Source organism: Pinus tabuliformis, chromosome 2_1, assembly GCF_031772625.1.
Source record: "Pinus tabuliformis cultivar Carrire ecotype Pingquan chromosome 2_1, CPIR1, whole genome shotgun sequence".
NCBI lineage: Eukaryota > Viridiplantae > Streptophyta > Pinopsida > Pinales > Pinaceae > Pinus > Pinus tabuliformis.
In genome coordinates, this window is record NC_142299.1 from 934,694,830 (window position 1) to 934,714,786 (window position 19,957).

Below are 19,957 nucleotides of genomic sequence, written 5' to 3' on the forward strand. Positions count from 1 at the left end.
ATTGTATAGGTTAGGTTGTGAGCATTTCACAAAATTTGCAAGTATTCCATTTATGTTCTTATACTTGTTCATTTACATGCTCTTTCCAATTGTCCTTTAATGTTATTTAATCATAATTGAGCATACATCTTTAAAATGTACAAGCTCTATTTCCTTGCAAGATCTAAATTCATTTATTGCTCATATCTCAAAGCTATATATAACCTCTCGTGTGATTCACTAGCCTCTTGCCTTACAGTTTCTATAATTGTGCAACTTGTTAATCTCCTTGATATATCATATTTGCAAGTATTGTGGATTTATTTCTGAGCATATATTTCTTGCAAATATATTTGGCATTGTTCTAATTATATTTGTCTTGCTTGAGTTTTCCTTCACCCTCTTTGAGTTTGGCCCTGGTAAGCATCCACACTCACAATTCACATCAAAGAAGACCACTCAGATACCAACATGATGTGGGGTCTTTCCTTCAATTATGTTAAATAGAATTGCTTAAAGTGCATGAAAATACCATAAATGCAACATCCATGAAGAAGCAACACAAAATGAAGACAATATGGTTAATGCACCAAGATTTGTCAACGGAGTTATCTCATAATGTGTAAGCTACATCTTTGGGCCCAACTTCAAAGTGGAGAGGCCTCTATATTATCTCAGCAAAATAATGGCAAGTACATGAAAAAATACATGGCAATACCTCACTTTTGGAGGTAATGCAAAAATTTGTTGCTTGGATCCCAATTTTTACTATACCAGTGCATTTGTCTCGAAATTTCATGAAAAATAACTATAAATTTCATATGGTTTTGTCACTTTCACTTCTAGACCCCTCAAGGTATCTTTAGGATGCCACAATAGTTTAGAATGTTCCAGGAATATTCCCCTAGAATATGCCTTGGGAATATTATGGAATCTACGACGATATTTGTGCCTACACAAGACCCCTTCTCGGCCTGCCAACTGTCATTCCTTACACGTTCTCGTACGCAGGTCCTATTGCCCCATCATGGTCAAATGATGGGTTTAAATACATATGGGGCAGTGGGAATTACAAAGCCCGTTGGTTGGCGCTCCCGGTTGGCATGATATAACAATAGGTAATGGTTTGGGGGTAGTCCCGGGGTCAAACCCCACAAACCCTCCCCATTTTAATATTATAACAAACTATCATATATAAATACAACCGCAATGACTATATTAAACAAGCACTATGGTTGGCACAATGGTCAATTTGTTGGGCGATATTGTGAAAATTCCTAAACCGGAATCCCTACTGTAGCAACTTTTGATATTTCCCCTACTTGTTAGATTATCATGAACAAGTTATTTGCAACTTCTTACGGCAAATATTGAAATACATACACTGCAGCCTTCACTTAATTAATTTATATGCGGAAACAAGAGACTGAGCAAGAAGCCCCAAGGGTTAGCTCAACTGGTTAAGTCCCCGTTGTTAAGTGCCTTGCCGATCAGGAGATCACAGTGTCAATTCTCCTCGATGCCCTTGGGGTTAGGCCCTGCTAGTCTGGCCGACAGGCTTTAAAAGATTCCCTTCAGGGTTGATCTGCCTAGATTTTCCCGTGGATGTAACAGCCACTCAGTGTCCATGAACCACATCATAAAAAAAAGAGACTGAGCAAGAAAGAAAATACAACAAAAATGCCACTATTATTTTTTGACAAATGTCCCCGAAAAAACCCGATGCAAGAAAACTGGTGCAACAGCTCTGAGGATTTATTATTATTAAGTAGTAGCAAATTCTGAATACATCTCTAAATACCTCAAGGATTATTCAGTCACAGAGAGAGGAATACTGGCAGAAAGTTTTGTCAGATTACCTCACACAATCACTAAGAAAATCTTGGCTAATCTGGACACTAGATGAGGTGCCTCTGGCAAGCCCTACGCTGCCTCTACGCAGTCCTTACGTCAACCCCTCTAGAAACTACGTCACCGAGCCAAATGATCAATTTGTTGCCCAGAGTCACTGCTCTCAGCCTCCCGGTTTCACACCCAGGCTCCCGGCTTCTAAAACTGGCTCTGCCCAACAAAATTTCGAACTCTCTCTCACCCTCTGCATTGCCTCTGTGTGGCCCTACGTCAGCCTCTGTGTGAGAGTTGTTGGATCACTCTCTGCCTATCTCCGCTAATGATTCTCCGGCTTAGAAAATCTCTCTCTCTGGATGTTATCCTTGCCCCTTAACTGCAAGAAATCTTCTTGATCAGAATTTCCTCCTGAGAACTTCTCACTTCAGAAATTCGATCTCTTGATCTCTCGGTGTGTTTTCCAAATGACCCTCAAACTCCCTTAAATAATCTTCTCATTGACATTCAACGGCCCAGATTAAAATTTAATCAATGGCTAAGATCATTTTAGCTTGATCCTCGTCTTCTTCTAGAAGTTACACCCACAATTAGATTAACACTCATTAATATTTTTAATTTCCTAAGTTTAGACTTAGGGTCCCATTAAAAAATATTATTTGTTTTAATAAAATTGTCTCTGGGTGGAATTTCCCAAACACATTTTAGGTTCTTTGGAATACATATATCCAAGCCTCCCTGAAAAATTTGAGGCCTAGAGCACATCCAATGCTACCCCAAATCAACACTCCCTCTTAATGAGGAATGTGCTCTAGCAATATATGTTGTTTCATACTGCTCTGACTCTGAATCATCGTCCTCTGCGCTGCTAATGTCTGACATGCTGTCCACCAACTACTACATTGTTGTTGTAACTGTACTGTTGCTGACACTACCGCTGTCAACACTGCATCCGTACTACAGCTCCCTCTCAAGTGTTGCATCTGTGCTGCTGCTAGCACTTCCACTGCACTACAAACTGTTGTTGCTACTCTATCAGCAATGGAAAAACATCCAAAATTACTAAACTAACTGTGTTCAGTATGATACCACATGAATGTTGGAGCTTGACTGTTGCTAGTCACTGCACTGACCCTCTGAATATATTGCATTGTTGCTTACCTCTGCTCTGTGGCATTTGCATTGTTGTCAACTCTGCTTTGCGTTGCTCAAACTCTGGTGCTCCTAGCCACTACAACTGTCTCTCTGACACCTAAATTACCAAAAAACGGATACGGGAACGGATACGGGTACGGGGTTTGAAACAGATATGGCAAATTTTCAAAAAATCTGGATACGATACGGCAGGAAACGGCACATTATATATATCTATATATATTAAAAATAAAAAATTCATATTACCATTCATATTTCAGAATCTAGATTATCATCTATGATCTATCATGATTCATGATTCATCATCATCAATTCAAGTTTCAACATATGCCATATGGCATAAACATTCAACATTGCCATCATCATTAACGATTATTATAACATTCATGATTCAAGTTTCAAGTTTCAAGTTTCAACATATGCCATATGGCATAAACATTCAACATTGCCATCATCATTAACGATTATTATAACATTCATGATTCAAGTTTCAAGTTTCAAGTTTCAACATATCATCAAGTTTTTGTTTCAAATTTCAAACATCAAGTTATCAACATGACAAGTTACACAAACACCATCATTACCAAAATTAATAATGCATACTAATTACTACATACTATGAAAGTACAAAATGAACTATGACTGGCATTCTACTATCATTACTCATAATTCATATGGTTGTTCAAAAGTTTAAAAGTTAAAAGTTAAAACACCATCATAAATTACATTTACATATCATCAAATATGTCTTCATTCATGCCACTATAATGTTCCACTTCCACATATTCTCTAGAAGTGGCACTGGGAACATTGCTGCCATGTCCACTTGAAGATCCACCTATTCCCGGTGATGGCTCCGAATCAAACAAATTCATATGAGACATGGCATTCAATGTCATATCCAAGTCAGGCAACTCTGGTTCCACATCCCATAATTTGGTGGGCCCAAGTTTGTATTCATCTCTCTTGTGTGATAGAAGGCGAAGGTTTGAATGAACATACACTAGTTCCTCAGCCTTCTTAGAGCCCAATCTGTTTTGCCTCACTGAATGGATGAAGCCGTATGTACTCCAGTTCCTTTTTGCTGAAGAAGAACTAGCAACCTGTGACAAGATCTTGATGGCCAATTTTTGGATATGTGGAAGTGCCCCACCATAGAAGTTTCACCACTCAATTAGACTTAATCTGCTCTTGTCCCGCATACACTCAATATCACAACCCCAACCCTCTGATCCCACAAAATGAGAAAACTGTGCACGAATCTGAAGCCTGATTTCAGGATCTACAAAAAGCTTTCTAAAAGCATTTTTAAATCCTTCTGCCACTTCTGGGTCTTTGTTTGGTGCGCTTCTTTCTGGATCACGTAGCAACTCTGCAGCGTAATATTTTGGATTCAGTGCATAGGCTAAAAGGTGCAATGGGGTGGTCATTTTGTTCCACCTTTTGGTCAATATATCTTTTACTTCTCTGTAAAAAATTTCATCTGGGTCATTCTCCTTGGCATTTATAACCAACTTTATCTTCTCTATCATGGAATCAATGCCCTCATACACCTCTCCCAGATTAGGCATATCTGTGTCAAACATACGGAGCAAATCCACAATTGGCTTAGTAAATGCCAAGAGGTACTCCACCTTATCCCACCATTCATCATCAACAACCAACCGTTTCACTGCTTGTGCTCTATCAGATTGGGATTGCCTCCATTGATTCCAAAGAGAACTGCATACCATTGATTGTAATGCATCTTTCACCTGCATGAGCCTTGTTAAGACTATGATGTGAGAAGCAAATCGAGTCTTAGCAACCTGCAGGTGTCAAATTGCCAATGTTTCAAATTTCAATCAATTTGAAAAATCATAATTTGATTGAATTACCTATTACGATTCACGAATCATGACATTTGAGAATCCAATTTAGATATTTGAATTTAGAGTCAGAAATTAGAATTTATGAAATATTTAATAAACTTTAAACTTTAAAGTATAGGTACCTTAAGGAGCTCCAACTTAGCAAATTCCCTGTAGATGCCTTGGGACATGTGGTGGTTTGTGATAAAGGCTTGAATTTCTTTTGCCTCTTCAAATGTTTTTCGAATCCACTCAATTTGCTTCCCCAACTTGCTCAACATGAGGTTCAATGAATGCACAGCACAAGGGGTCCAAAAAATGTGTTGATATTTGCCTTCAACAATTAGGCCTGCTGCTCTACACACCGTTGCATTGTCAGTTATTACCTGGACAACATTTTCAGGCCCCACCAATTCAATTGCTTCAATCAAGATGTTAGCAATGAATTGAGAATCTTTCATCTGCCCCTCACAATCCACTGCCTTCAAAAACATTGCCCCATGTGGGCTCTGAGCAATCACATTGATCAAAGGCCTATTTCTTTGATCTTTCCATCCATCGGAAATGATGGACACCCCTGAAATGAGCCATGAATCACGAATGGGGGCTAATTTAGCATCCAAATCTAACTTTTGAGCACTCAACAATGTGGTGCGTATCTTCTCATATCCAGGGCTCTTGTACCCTCTTGGGGCTTCATTCAAACATTTACCATCTTTGCCCAGTAAGGAGATCGCACAAGGTTAAAGGGAAGGCCATTTGCATAAATGCATTGGGCTATAGTTGCATTTGCTATCTCTCGAGCATCATTATTAAAACTCTTCTCAGGCGGTCCCAAATTTGACCGCTTTGACCCAACAATTCCATGAGAATAAAGTGGAGGCTTTGATGAAGATGCTCCCAACTTTGTTGGGTGTTTTAAATGGGAGGCAAGATTTGCTTCATTTGCTTTAGCATCTGCCTCTTCTTGTTCTCTCTGATATTTTGCAATTTTTACCTTGCTTAAACCATTTCCATCTTTCCCATTCTCTTTAGGTGGGCCACTACATATTCGAACCCCATTGTTTCTTAACCCAAGCAAATGTGCTTTAACCAGTGTGTATGACCCCTTAAACTCCTTTTTACACTCACTGCAAACCCATGCCAATGATCCACCTCCTTGGATCTTCCCAACAGTAGTTACATATTTCCAAAGTGGTGACTTTGGATCAACTTTCTGGGTTGATTCAGTTTCCTGTGCCACTTCCTCTGCCTCATGAATGGCTGAACTTGAAGTTGCCATGAATGATGATGATGTAAATGAAACTGAAAAAAGAAAATTGACAAATATCAGATATGTATTTAAAAAAAATTATTTGGTCATTTCTGGATGTTAATAAAATTATCTCATCATTTATTTATATGCCTTTCTCTTTACTCTGTTCCATAATGATTAGTTATTATTCCAATAACTACAAAAATAAAAAATGAGTGAAATCTGTGATAAACAGTTTGCAATTTCTAAGTCTTGAACACAGTGAACTGTTACTGTGATTGAATCTTTTTTATGCCATTCTAACAACTGAAAACTTAAAAAGTTAAAAGTTATAAATTGTGATGACTCTGGAGTCTGGTGGCAATGCAACGCAGCAACAGTCACTTTGCCTAGGAGGAACCAGCAGACAAAGATTCTGATCTCAAGGTCCTGACTTTTATTAGTTAGAATTGCTAAACAAAATTCTGGTGCCTGCTAAAAGTCGCTTGTATCCATAAAGTTATAAACTTATATGTATAATATTACATACAAGTGACCTTTAAAATCCCTACATCTGAATGACTGATTGCACTTAATTTACTCCAGCCACCTTTCAAAGTTAGTCCTGCCACCAAAGTGTGACCTAACATCACACCAGAGATTGCAGGGCATTGATGTTGCATTAGTGAAAATGTGGGAATGTTGTGGATATGTATCCCTGTTTCAGTAGGCCCTACATACACAACCGCATGAAGTTGTCTAGGTAATGAGATAGCCTGAAAATTCTACTATGTAAGTAGGCAGGTATGATCCCTGTTTGGGGGTGTGCAACGTTCAAGCAAAATAGAAACACATTTGAATTTTGAGCAGATGTAGAGTGAAGTTGGAGGGGTCTCTCTCTAGTAAAAAGCCAAGGGAGGCAGTCTTGCTTGTGTCTACCTGTATCATGTCAACTATGTTCCAAGATGAAGATAATGCCAAATGGCAAAACCTCTGATTCTTTGTCCTTTTATGATATAATGGAATGAAGCCATGGAATCCTTTGATCCAGCAACTGTTTCTCAGCTCTCCAACATAGACTCTAATAATAAATCATAATTGGGTATTGTGTCAATGCTGATACTATTTGGATTAGTTAGTAATGTCATGCTTAGTACACCTCTGAACAAGACGTGAAAGATACGCCAAACCCTCCCTTTCAAAGACTAGTATAACATGGCAGTGTTAGTTGCATATTTTCAGAAAATTGAGCACAAACATCAATGGGACATCTAATTAACATAGCCGGAAGTGTTGACAGTATCAACCATAACACTGATGTACAAGGATGGAAATAAATGCAATCAAAAGTTCCTAGCAGCTGAATTGATTCAAGTGACAACTTCCAGTTCCATTGTGCTTAACTTCCCACCACTGAAGAATTGTGGAGAAAGGGACTTCACGTTATGCTCAAAGTTACAAAACACTCCTCCTATATCAACGTGACGGTGAAAGTCCAAATATACACAATATGAGGTGTTGGTAAAAGCAACAATTTATATCACTGGAAGAACTTCCAAGTTACAACAAAAAGCTTTCTTTCTATCAAGTCAAAAAAATGTTAACAGAAGATCACGGGATGTGCAAAGAAGCAGTAACTATGGTATGAGCCTCAAACACTTAGTAGGTAAAGTCAATCTCTTCCAAAGCCTATCTTTGGATCTAACTGTCCCTGCGTCATATAAAACACACCTGGGATTTACCATCCAGACAGAACGATGGAGGAGAAGAGGTTAACGTTTGTTGTCCTACATACTCACTCACTGTACAGTGTAGAGAAAACGAAACAGGCTGCTAATGCCGCAGAAAGCAAGAAATCATTGCGTTTAGACTCTAGAGATGAATCGAAAGATAAAAAGAGACAAAGATTATCAGTTGTGTACCAAGTCCAACGATGCCGACAGGTTCAGTAACTTTCAATGGGCAGCGAAACTCTCAGCGGCGGCAGTGAACTCAGCACTCAATAGTCAGCGCTCTTGTCATTTAGGAATTAGGTTAGGGTAGAATGAATCATAAACCGTGCCCGTAAAGTTAAAAGTTACAACTTCAAAACTTAAAATGCTAAATTCTGAAAATCTGTTCCCGGCGGGCAAGGTATCAGTGACCAAACGTTTTGAAATTTTTAAAATACGTATCACGATTTGCTGAAACGTATTGGTTTTTTTAAACGGGAGGGTTTTTTCAGGAAAACGCCTGAAAAACGGCTAGAAAAAAAACGAAACGTATCCAAATCACCCAAAAAGTTTTTAAGCTGTTTTTTTGCTGTTTCTGAGGTGAATACGTATCCAAAACGTAAAACAGCGTTTTGGCCCTTCAGGCAGCCGTTTCCGGTATCCTAGTCTGACACTTCTCGGTACCATCCGACACTAGTCCATCCTGCTACCACAAAATTGGGCTCCCGTTGCAAGGTATTGATCCAAGTAGTCGACTCCTCAAGGATCATGCCCATCTGTAGCTCTTTCGAACTACAGTTCTAAATCAACCCACCTCCCTCCTGGAGGTATCTCGGCTGTCATGGCGAACTTGTCCTCTTCGATCTTTGCGAGTGCAACCTTCAGATCGTGTTTCTCATCCTTGTCCTTCTTCTTGAGAGGAAGAAGTGACCCATTTCACCACACCTTAAGCCCTTTATCTTCGAGACGTCCTTCTTTCGTCTTTGTTGCTCCTGTTGTCCCTTCAATGCAAGGGTTGCATTATCCTCCTCCTTCTTGGGCTTCGACCCACTATTGTTGTTGCTTCCGTCAAGTTTCACCTTGACTAAGTCTCTCCTCAGCTCATCTTGTTTTAGAGCTGCCCACACCTCATCCCAATTCGGCAATGCTGCTTGGCCCAAGATACTCTAGACAAAGACCTGCCACTCATCTAAAACAAAATTGAGGGCCAGCCTAACCAACTCTGAATCTTGAGGTGTATGCTCCACAGCAGACAACTCATCACGGGTTTCGTTTAGCTTTGTGAGGAATGGATCCACACACTCCCCCTTCTGCATTTGAGCAGATCTCAACTTCTGCTCCAAGTACATCTTCCGCTGCTTGGAAGATCCCTGATATAACGTCGCCAAGGCATCCCACATCTCCTTAGCAGTTCCTCTGCTAGCGACATGACACACTACGTGATCCTTTACTCCATCAAGGATCATCCTCTTAGACTTCGCCATTTCTGATCTATACTTCTTCAGTGGATCTGGGCCTGCAAGCACAGCCACCACGCTGTCAACATATGTCTTGAGGGCATGCTCATCTAGAAAGAATGACATTTTAGCCTTCCAGATGACATAGTTGGATGTTCCGTCCAACCTGTCCTGATCCCTCAAGCCACTGCTTGCCATTTCTACCACAAATGTCGAAAATCTCCTCTCTCTTCTGCGTTGTTGTTGGGCTAGCCTCAAACTCCTTGTGGGAGCTAGTAAAACTATTGCCCCTTGCTGCTGCTAAGCTCTAGAGAATTTGAATTCCTTGGCTAGGAATTCTCTGAGGAAGAAATTCCCCCAGCCGTGCTTTGCTTCTCTCTTCTGACGATCTTCTGCCCAGCAAACTGCATGCAAAAAAATCTATGTCCCGCCAGCTCTCCTCATGCTGAGGCTTCATCACTACTCCCTCTACCTCGGAAAAAAATCGATTTGGAAGCCTTTCTCTCCGACGACTCTCTCGAAGAGAGATTGCCTCGAAATTTTAGCACTACGGCTAAGAACTGCGCAAACCCTTTGCAGTTTCGAACTGCTGCGTCCTGCAAATTTTCGATTTCCCTCTTCTGCTCAGCGCTGGATCTACTGGCACTATTCTTCTTCTTCCACTAGCAGCTCTGACACCATGTGAAAATTCCTAAACCGGAATCTCTACTGCAGCAACTGATGATATTTCTCCTACTTGTTAGATTATCACGAACAAGTTATTTGCAATTTCCTACGGCAAATATTGAAATACATACACTACAACCTTCACTTAATTAATTTATATGCAGAAACAAGAGACTGAGCAAGAAAGAAAATAAAACACAAATGACACTATTATTTTTGGACAAATGTCCCCGAAAAAACCCAATGCGGGAAAATCGATGCAGCAGCTCTGAGGGTTTATTATTATTAAGCAGTAGCAAATTCTGAATACATCTCTGAATATCTCAAGGGTTATTCAGTTACAAAGATAGAAATGCTAGCAGAAAGATTTGTGAGATTACCTCACACAATCACTGAGAAAAAATCTCAATTGATTCGGACATTAGATGAGGTGCCTCTGGCAGGCCTTACGCTACCTTTGTGCAGTCCTCACGCAGTCCCTACGTCAACCCCTCTAGACACTGCGTCACCCAGCCAGCTGATCGATTTGCTACCCAGAGTCACTACTCTCAGCCACCCAGTCTCACACCCCAGCTCCCGGCTTCTTAGATTGACTCTACGCAACAAAATTTCGGACTCTCTCTCACCCTCTACGCTACCTTTGCGTGGACCTGCGTCAGCCTCTACATGAGAGTTGTTGGATCACTCTCTGCCTCTCTCTGTTGATGATTCTCCGGCTGAGAAAATCTCTCTCTCTCTCTGGATGCTATCTCTGCCCCTCAACTGCAAGAAATCTCCTCGATCAGAATTTTCTCCTGAGAACTTCTCACTTCATAAATTCGATCTTTTGATCTCTCGATGTGTTTTCCAAATGACCCTCAACTCCCTTAAATAATCTTCTCGTTGACATTCAACGGCCCAGATTAAAAGTTAATCAATGGCTAAAGATCATTTTAGCTTGATATTCGTCTTCTTCTAGAAGTTACACCCACAGTTAGATTAATACCCATTAATATTTTTAATTACCTAAGTTTAGACTTAGGCTCCCATTAAAACATATTAATTATTTTAATAAAATTGTCTTTGGGTGGAATTTCCCAAAACGCTTTTTGGGTTATTTGGAATACATGTGCCCAAACCTCCCTGCAAAATTTGAGGCCTAACACACATCTAAAGGGTGACATGTAGCGTTGTCTGGATGGTGCTACCAGGTTAGGCCATGTGGCCTCTCTTGGTGGTGTCACATGGCACTATGAGTACCTTCTTTTTACTTGTTTACACAAAACATCAAATGAACATAACTTTGCCATACGGACTCGGATAGAGGTGCCTTTCACAGCGTTGGAATCATCTCGACAAGATCTACGACTTGGTGCCAATTTTGCTGAGATTTGAGGACTCCAAATTTTGATCCTTTTAGGATTCTCCTGAATCAACAATAATTGCAATTCTAACATTAATCTAGGAATTTGTGCCAAAATCCAAGACAAATATACCAATCAAACCTAGTCAAAGTATCAACGAGTCAATGTTGGTCAAACACTCAAAATCATCACTTGTACTCAATTTTCGGCCTAGTCAAACAGTCTCTTGCAATCAACTTTGGGTCTACGGTTGAACCTTGCAGTCAACGCAGACTTGTGGTTGACTTCCTGCAGTCAAAGCTCCTTCATGTAGTCAAAGTCCAAAATTTTTGCAATCAAAACAACCTCCTTTCAACAATCAAATTTGATCAAAATCTCGGTCAAACAGCAGCTTGTTCTCGGTCAAACAAGGAAGAACAGATTCAGTCAGCGTGAGCAGGTCAACAATGGTCAAATGCCTCACACAATCACTGAGAAAAAATTCCAGCTGATCCGAACACTAGATGAGGTGCCTCTGGCAGGCCCTCCGTTGCCTCTACGAAAACCCTGCGTCAACTCCTCTAGACACTATGTTACCCAGCCAGCTAAACGATTTGCTACCCGGAGTCACTACTCTCAGCCTCCCGGTCTCACACCCCAGCTCCCGGCTTCTGAAACTGACTCTGCCTAGCAAAATTTCGGACTCTCTCTCACCCTCTTCGCTACCTCTGCGTCAGCCTCTGCCTCTCTCCGCTAATGATTCTTCAGCTGATCTCTCTCTCTCTCCAGATGCTATCCCTGCCCCTCAACTGCAAGAAATCTCCCCGATCAGAATTTCCTCCTGAGAACTTCTCACTTCATAAATTCGATCTCTTGATCTCTCAGTGTGTTTTCCAAATGACCCTCAAGCTCCCTTAAATAATCTTCTCGTCAACATTCAACGGCCCAGATTAAAAGCTAATCAATGGCTAAGATCATTTTAGCTTGATCATCGTCTTCTTCTAGAAGTTACACCCACAATTAGATCAATACCCATTAATATTTTTAATTACCTAAGTTTAAACTTAGGGTCCCATTAAAAAAGATTAATTATTTTGATAAAATTGTCTCTGGGTGGAATTTCCCCAAATGCTTTTTGGGTTCTTTGGAATACATGTGCTCAAACCTCCCTGCAAAATTTGAGGCCTAGAGCACACTTGATGCTACCCCAAATCAACAGATATCATCTAGGTCAGGGGTTCAACCCTAACCGTTGTAACAAATTTTTATATGGGTAAACCCATATGGCCAACCGCAAGGTGCCACGTGGCACCCAATGATTGGGCCATGTGGCAACCACATATTGGTCCACATCACTACTAACTAGTGCCATGTGGCAGCGTCTTAAGGGTGACATGTGGCATTGTTTGGATGGTGCTACCTACATTCAAAGCTCCTTCCTGTGGTCAAAGTCCAAATTTTTTGCAGTCAAAACAACCCCCTTTCACCAGTCAAACTTGATCAAAATCTCGGTCAAACAGTAGCTTGTTCTCGGTCAAACAAGGAAGAACAGATTCAGTCAACGTGAGCAGGTCAACAATGGTCAAATGCAGCTTCAAAATTCAGTCTTCTTTCTCTCTTCTTCGCACGTGTGGATCAGAACAGAAGATGTTGATGTAATCTCCAAAATTGTCAAAGTAGAGGAGGTTAACATGTATTTATATTAGTTAGATGGGGTGACTTTTGACCAAAAGTCACAGCCCTTGACATTGGGGCCTACATGAAGCCCGAGATTCATAATTTAAATTTCTGTTTTGTATCATTTTCTTTGGCTGACTTAGGAGACCTCTTGGCATGCAGGAATATCTCCCGATGCTACACAAAAAAATCATCAAATCGGTTCTTGATTTAGTCAATTTCCCTCAAGAAGATAACCCCTGCTGATTTGTTTTATGTCGACTTTTGCTACAATGAGCGAAAGAGTGATTCACGGGTATCAGAGAAGGAGATAGTTCATTACTGTGGGCAATGTGAACCACAATGCAGAGATATTGAAACAATGTCTTCTCCATGTGAAAAACAAAATATGAACTGCAAATTTTGATGCAAGCATGAGGCAACGACAATGTTTTTCTCCGAGAAAATTTGTTTTTGTATTTTTTTTTGTGTTTTCTGACTAACAGAGGAGTGCTTCCTAGACTATGTAGCCACAAATTTGCAGCCATATAAGGTCAATTTGTAGCATAGCTCCATCTTTTGCTGCAGAGTTTGAATTTACCAGTGATTAGAAGGTAATTGTTTGTATTTACATTGACATTTATTAATTGACATTTTGAATAATTATGTATTCTTTACTTGATCATGTTAAAGGAAGAGTCTTAACTTTGGTCTGAGTTGAATCATGATATTTTCCCTCACTGAATTCGAAAGAAGTCTGAGACTGATAAGTTTGGTTGAGATTGCAATTCTTTCAACAATTCCCCTCTGACATTGAATTCTCTTGAAAACATGCTTCTAAATTATAACATTCATAAGAATAACTTCTACTTAGCATGCAGACAAAAGAATCAGTGGGTCATGTCTTCTGAAGGTATCCAATTGCAAGGACCAATTGGGTACAGTCACAAGCAGAATTAAAACTGCTTGATCACAGCCCACTAACTAGGCTACATCCCCTCTTAGGCAACACTTGGATGGTCAATGATTGATGCAAAGAGTTCTGGCATACGATATGGTCATCCACTATTGCTTTCTATGGAAATGAAGGTGCACAATCACTTTTCAAGGAGAGAATTCCAACCTACACATGGTAAATTGAGAGAATTCAATATTATCTTGGGATTGATGTCAAAGCTAAATTTCATATGACTTGGAAGGATGTAAACTCCGTGCACCTTGGGCACAGGCTTATATGTTAGCTTTCCTACCTTTCAAAAGAAGAGGATCTTCATGTAACACTTACATCTATCTATTCCAAGTCTAGTACATATTTGAAGTAAAATAACGTACAACTTTCAAAAAAAATACGACAAGGAGAGTTTTTAGAGGATCAATGGATAGCATAAAGAAAGCCAAATTTTCAGCAATAAAAACATTGGCAGTGAAAACTGCTGGCATCGAGCATAGCTTATAGTCTGAAGATATACAAGTAATGTGCCGAAGTAAATGCACTGTGGGAAGATATGAAATACAATCTTATGCTCCTATGGGTAGACATGCTAACTATCTTTATGTTCTTCAAATGAATTCCATTCTCTTTTTCTGAGGAATGCATATTTTGAAATTTAAGAAAAGTAGGAATATAACTTACAGGGATTATCTCCAGTACTGTACGCACATAAGCTACAAGTTCTGATGAGTAATATTCAGAAACAGAAAACAGATCTGCACTGAAGATATAAACAGGGCATGGCCTATTAGGTTCTGAGAAACAGTCTAGTGCATCTTATTTTTAGTCTTACAGAGAACCACAAACATTATTCAAAAATAACTTTGCCATGAGTCAGATATAGCAAAGAAAAAATTCATACATTGTGCAATAATAATGTATTTCACAAGAGAAATTGTTACGAATAAAATATATAAATAATATAAATATAATGTAAATGATAATAATCATAAATAATAATTAGTTAAGCTAGTAATTAGGCTGAAGTGGCATGTCTAATAGGACATGACTCTTCATGAAGAGACACTTGCCTGATATATAAACAAGCCTCTCGTTCTCATTGTAAATCATTCATCATCATTCTTATTCATACCTTGATATTCCAAGTCTTTTGGATTAATTAATTTGTAGAAGGAACTTTGTTCGCTTCATTTGGTATGAGAGCAGTCGATCCTCTGGCTGCTTCACCGCTGCACAGAGCCACGCTCTTCGGTCCAGGCCCTTGGCCATCGACTCTTCGTCAAATTCATTGCTGTTGCAGTTGAAGCGTTTCGCTAAATATTTGGGGCTTCTCCGTCTCGCTACCAGCCTTTGGCTATATATATATATATATATATTAAAAAAAAAAAAATTGAAAGATATAAATAAGAGATATAGAAAGGAGTAATAAAAAAAAATCAAAACAAGGTTTATATATATAAAAAAATAGAAATATAACTAAATCCACAAACCAAAGAAAAACAAAAATCAGACTACGACGACCTTCAGCCACAATATGCAGCTGCCATCAAACAACAACAAAAACATCCATGCGGAAGACACAATTACCAGAGTCAACCGCTACAAGCTACAACCACGAGTGTTGTAGCCACTTCTGACAGGGCACCACCAGGTCCATTTTCCACCGCCTCCTCCAACACTATCAAGGCCTCACTACGATCCAGATCTTCTACGTTGTCACTCGTACAGTCCACGCTACCGTTCGCAAAATTAAATTTAAAAACGTTGCATTTGGACAACTGTGTATCTTCGTACGTCCCTCTGTGTGCCTCTCACCGTCAGTACCTTTCAACTTGGTATTAAATTAATTTTTTAAATAAATACGTTACCCACACTTATGGTACGAATCTAAATACGGTTGTGAGAGAAGGTTGTGACGCTTGATAATATTAATGACATGACGTTTTTGTTAAAGGTAGTGAAATTATTTGGAGTATAAAATAACATTGAAGAAAAATATATATATATATATAAAGGGATATTTAAAATATATATATATATATATATTAAACAAACAAACAAACAAACAAAAGCATATATGTAAATAACATTAATTAATTAAAATAATATATTTTAATTAATTAATTTAAATATATATATATATAAAAGGGGAAGATAAAAAATAAATAAATAAATAAAAATATCCCAAGTTCATCTTAACAAAGTAAAAATGGAATCAACCATTGACGATAAAGAAATTGAGTGTAGTTCAGAAATGAAACAGGGAAGCTTTTCTAAAACCTTTAGTAAATGTGTTGATACACTATTTAAAATCAAAGGATCACTCGCAGGAAAAGATATCATAATCTCTATCAGTCCTACTGAAAAAAAAAAAAAATATATATATATATATAAATAAATAAATTATGTTAGTCCTAAATGTGCTAACCAATTGGTGATTCCTGAATCAAATATAGTTGAAAAGAATATTTATGGCGAATATGACAAACAATATGACATAAGCAATATACACCTAAGTATTGGAGATTACACTTTTACCTCGCAATTCACCATGAAACCTTATTTCTTGACGATAGTGACATTGCTTTAAGATCACCCTGGATGGAAACTCTAGGATCTGTCATCTTAAATACGAAAAAAAAAAAAGTTTTTAACATTTTTTTACAAGAAAAAGAAAATAACACTCCAAGATGCTACGCTGAAACCAAATTCAGTAACACCAGAAGATATATCAGATATTTCAAAAGTAATTTCTCAAGAAGGTAAAAAAGTATTACAAAATATGCAAAATGAAATTGAAAAATTACTGACGCAAATTAAGAAACTTAAGAAGGATAAGAAGTCATTAGAAAACCAGGTACAACAACTTATCAAGAAGGAAGCATCAAATGTAGGAATTCAAGTTGATGACAAAACAACAAATACCGATCCAGTGAATGTCACAACTCAAGAAGAAGACAAGCAAGTTGAAGAAAAGACGCGCTTGGATGTTGTAGTTCAGATGATAAACACCCCAAGTGAAGGTGTGGTAACGAACTCAACAACATCATCCCTTGAAGTAAATCAAAAAATTTCCACACACCTAATAAGGGAAAGTAAAGTCCCATATCGGCATCCGAATCATGAGAATAGACGAATCAACCATGCTACATATCTGAACCATTCAGACCAGAAACAACAAACTGATGTTCCAGAGAAGAGTAATGTAACCTCAATCCAGTGCTACGATGACAAGTCGTTACAAAATTCCAGTGATCAGAATACTATACAGAAAATTAATCTCAGATGGTCTGTTCCTTTCTCAGTGCGACAGTTTTGTTTGTCACTTAGAAGATCATATCAGTTGGTATTGACAAAAATGACTATTCCAAGACAGAAAGACTTTCGAAGCCGAAAAAGAGATCAAGCCTTTTTCATCGACAAGCTTTGAGAACAAAGCTTTTTGAGGAAGGAGGCAATGTTACGAATAAAATATATAAATAATATAAATATAATGTAAATGATAATAATCATAAATAATAATTAGTTAAGCTAGTAATTAGGCTGAAGAGGCATGTCTAATAGGACATGACTCTTCATGAAGAGACACTTGCCTGATATATAAGCAAGCCTCTCGTTCTCATTGTAAATCATTTATTATCATTCTTCTTCATACATTTAATATATATTATTTGTATCCTCGTGAATACTTTGATATTCCAAGTCTTTTGGAGTAATTAATTTGTAGAAGGAACTTTGTTCGCTTCAGAAATCTGCTAGAGAAGCCACTTACAAGTTGCATGTTTCACTAGTAAACTCTTAAGAAATCCTCTCATAGAAGAAAACATCAACATAAAGGAACTGTCATTTCATATCCTGTTTCAGTATCATACACAATATGCATATTGCTCCCTTTCATTAATATGCTAGCAATAGCTGGTGATGTTGTACATATTACTTCCTGCAGATTTATGGTTAGTATAAAGGGATGAAAAGGTATAAATGTATCTGATACCTTATAGATAATCATCCAGTGATCTATTATTTTGGTAACCTGGGACGTGATCTTATTCAAGTTTATGGCTACCAAAGCACTCTCCGCCATTATGGCTACTTCCTACTGGTGATTCTAGCGTGTTGGAGTATCCTTTGTCTAGTTATGGCCTTCATTGTTTTCCCTAGCTAGGGTTTTTGGAGAGCTTGAAGACTGGACCAGTTTTGTGATAAAGTTATGGTATGTACATGTATTTCATTTGTGTGTGTGTGTTGAATTATATATATTAAACAAGTATTACAAGTAATGGACAGCTGTAAACTTCATATGTGTATGTGCCAAGTTTCCAGCTCGCTGGAAACATCATATATGTGTGTGTGTGTGTGTGAAGTTTTGAACTGTCCAATACTTGTACAATTACAGATTTCATTTCCAATAGTCATATTACCATTGTCTTCACTATTTGGTAATTTCCAGCACTTGTATGTCTTGCTGATTTTCACATAAGTTAAAGCTGAAATTGTCTAGGGATTTAACATTGATCTTGAAGATGAATAGGGAAGATTTAGTGCCGTAAATTATGCTGCCTATGTTGGATGGAAATATGATGAAATATTGTTCAGTGTTTGCTGCTGTAAACTAATCTTTCAGATCAGCCCCAAGGCTGAAGTTCACAGGCACTAAGATCTAGGAAACCTCCTTTGTGGTCAAATCTCTGTTTTGTATTGAAAGAGAAAGTAGTAATTTGAAATTTCTAGAGTTACATGCAGCATGTCATCAATGGCCTTAGGTGGTCTGCTTTCATAAAGCAATAGTAAACCCCAAGGAGTGTGCACTTCATGAAGTGATGTAAGCCCCACCATCAATGCCACAACTCATGCAACTCACAACTGTCAAAGTTGCCCACTCATGGAATAATGCACCCACACTCTCAAAGGTAGTAGAGGCATTAAAAGCTCCACCTAGTGAAGTGGGCCTCAATTAGAATGTAACTCATGGCTTCTGTTAACCCCTAAATGTGCCCTTTGCAAATTTAGAGGGTTTAAGACCAGCAAATTTTTCAGGCTGGAGGTTCAGAGACATATGTATTACGGATACAGGCTGAGGGTTGGTTTCCAAGGAGACTAGTTGCACGACTGATTTGGTAAAAGCTTAGACACAATTTTACACAGATGCGAAAGAGCATCTATTTTTAATAGGTTCCGTACTCTCTAGGAGAGGGAATTCCAAGCATGATAATACAGTATGAATCACACAATCAAAGTCCTTATGAACTCAGGATTCTAGTGAGGCCTTTCCCAGTGACATGAATTGCACTTTCCATTTAGAATCCTTGCAAGATTCTGAGTGAGCTACTTATGGGTGACATGCAAGCACTTTCTATTTTTGGCAGTGTTTGCATGTCGATTTTGATCGCAAATTCGAATTCATTACTGCGAGATGAATCCAATGACTATACTCATATGCGACACCGAGCACATCCTATTTTTAGCAGTGGTTGTTTGTCAGGTTTGATTACACATCCAGGTTCCCCACTGCATTCTAAATTTCCCATCCAAATCTAAGAACCTTTTATTTTTAGTAGTCGGAGCCATAAAGCAGTGATTACAAATTCAAACTCCCCACTGAGTTCTGAGTCTAATGGTGGTGGTTTCATCCAATTCTGAGAACCTTTTATTTTTAGCAATCTCAATGTGGCAACGCTGACAGCAAATCCAGGTTTCACATCAAATTCTGAGACTAACAAATATAATATTGTGGAAATTCAAGCATATTACTATTTTTAGCATTGTCTATTTTTAGTAATGTCTATCTTTAGTATGATGCAGTGGTAGTCTAAGGGGTGGACACATGGCAACAGTTGAGGATGCACATGTGGCATAGAATTGAATGAGTCATTGGTGACATGGCACTTGAGCAAATTTATTTTCTCTTCCTTCTCCTAAAATCTCTCCTAATTTCCCTCCACTCGTTCCCCTAATTTTTCTCCTCCATTATCTCACATTTTCCCTCTTTTCAATCCTTAAAACTCTCCCTATTTTCACTCCTTTCCTATGAATTCTCCCTATCTTTCCTCCAAGAATTCAATTTCCTAACTCAAGTGATAAAAAGAGAAATTATAAGTTAACTCAAACTATGATTTGAAAATTGGAAAT

At 38.5% G+C, this 19,957-nt stretch overlaps 1 protein-coding gene across 6 annotated transcripts in view; it reads right to left on the bottom strand.

The window, feature by feature from the left end:
• LOC149203713 (uncharacterized) overlaps positions 1-19,957 on the bottom strand; it is a 554,312-nt gene that overhangs the window by 398,290 nt on the left and 136,065 nt on the right. For all 6 annotated transcript variants that reach the window (XM_089403546.1, XM_089403545.1, XM_089403544.1 and 3 more), the window contains exon 11: positions 14,510-14,588. In XM_089403546.1, the coding sequence (XP_089259672.1) occupies positions 14,510-14,588 (79 nt within the window). The remainder of the gene's footprint in view (positions 1-14,509; positions 14,589-19,957) is intronic.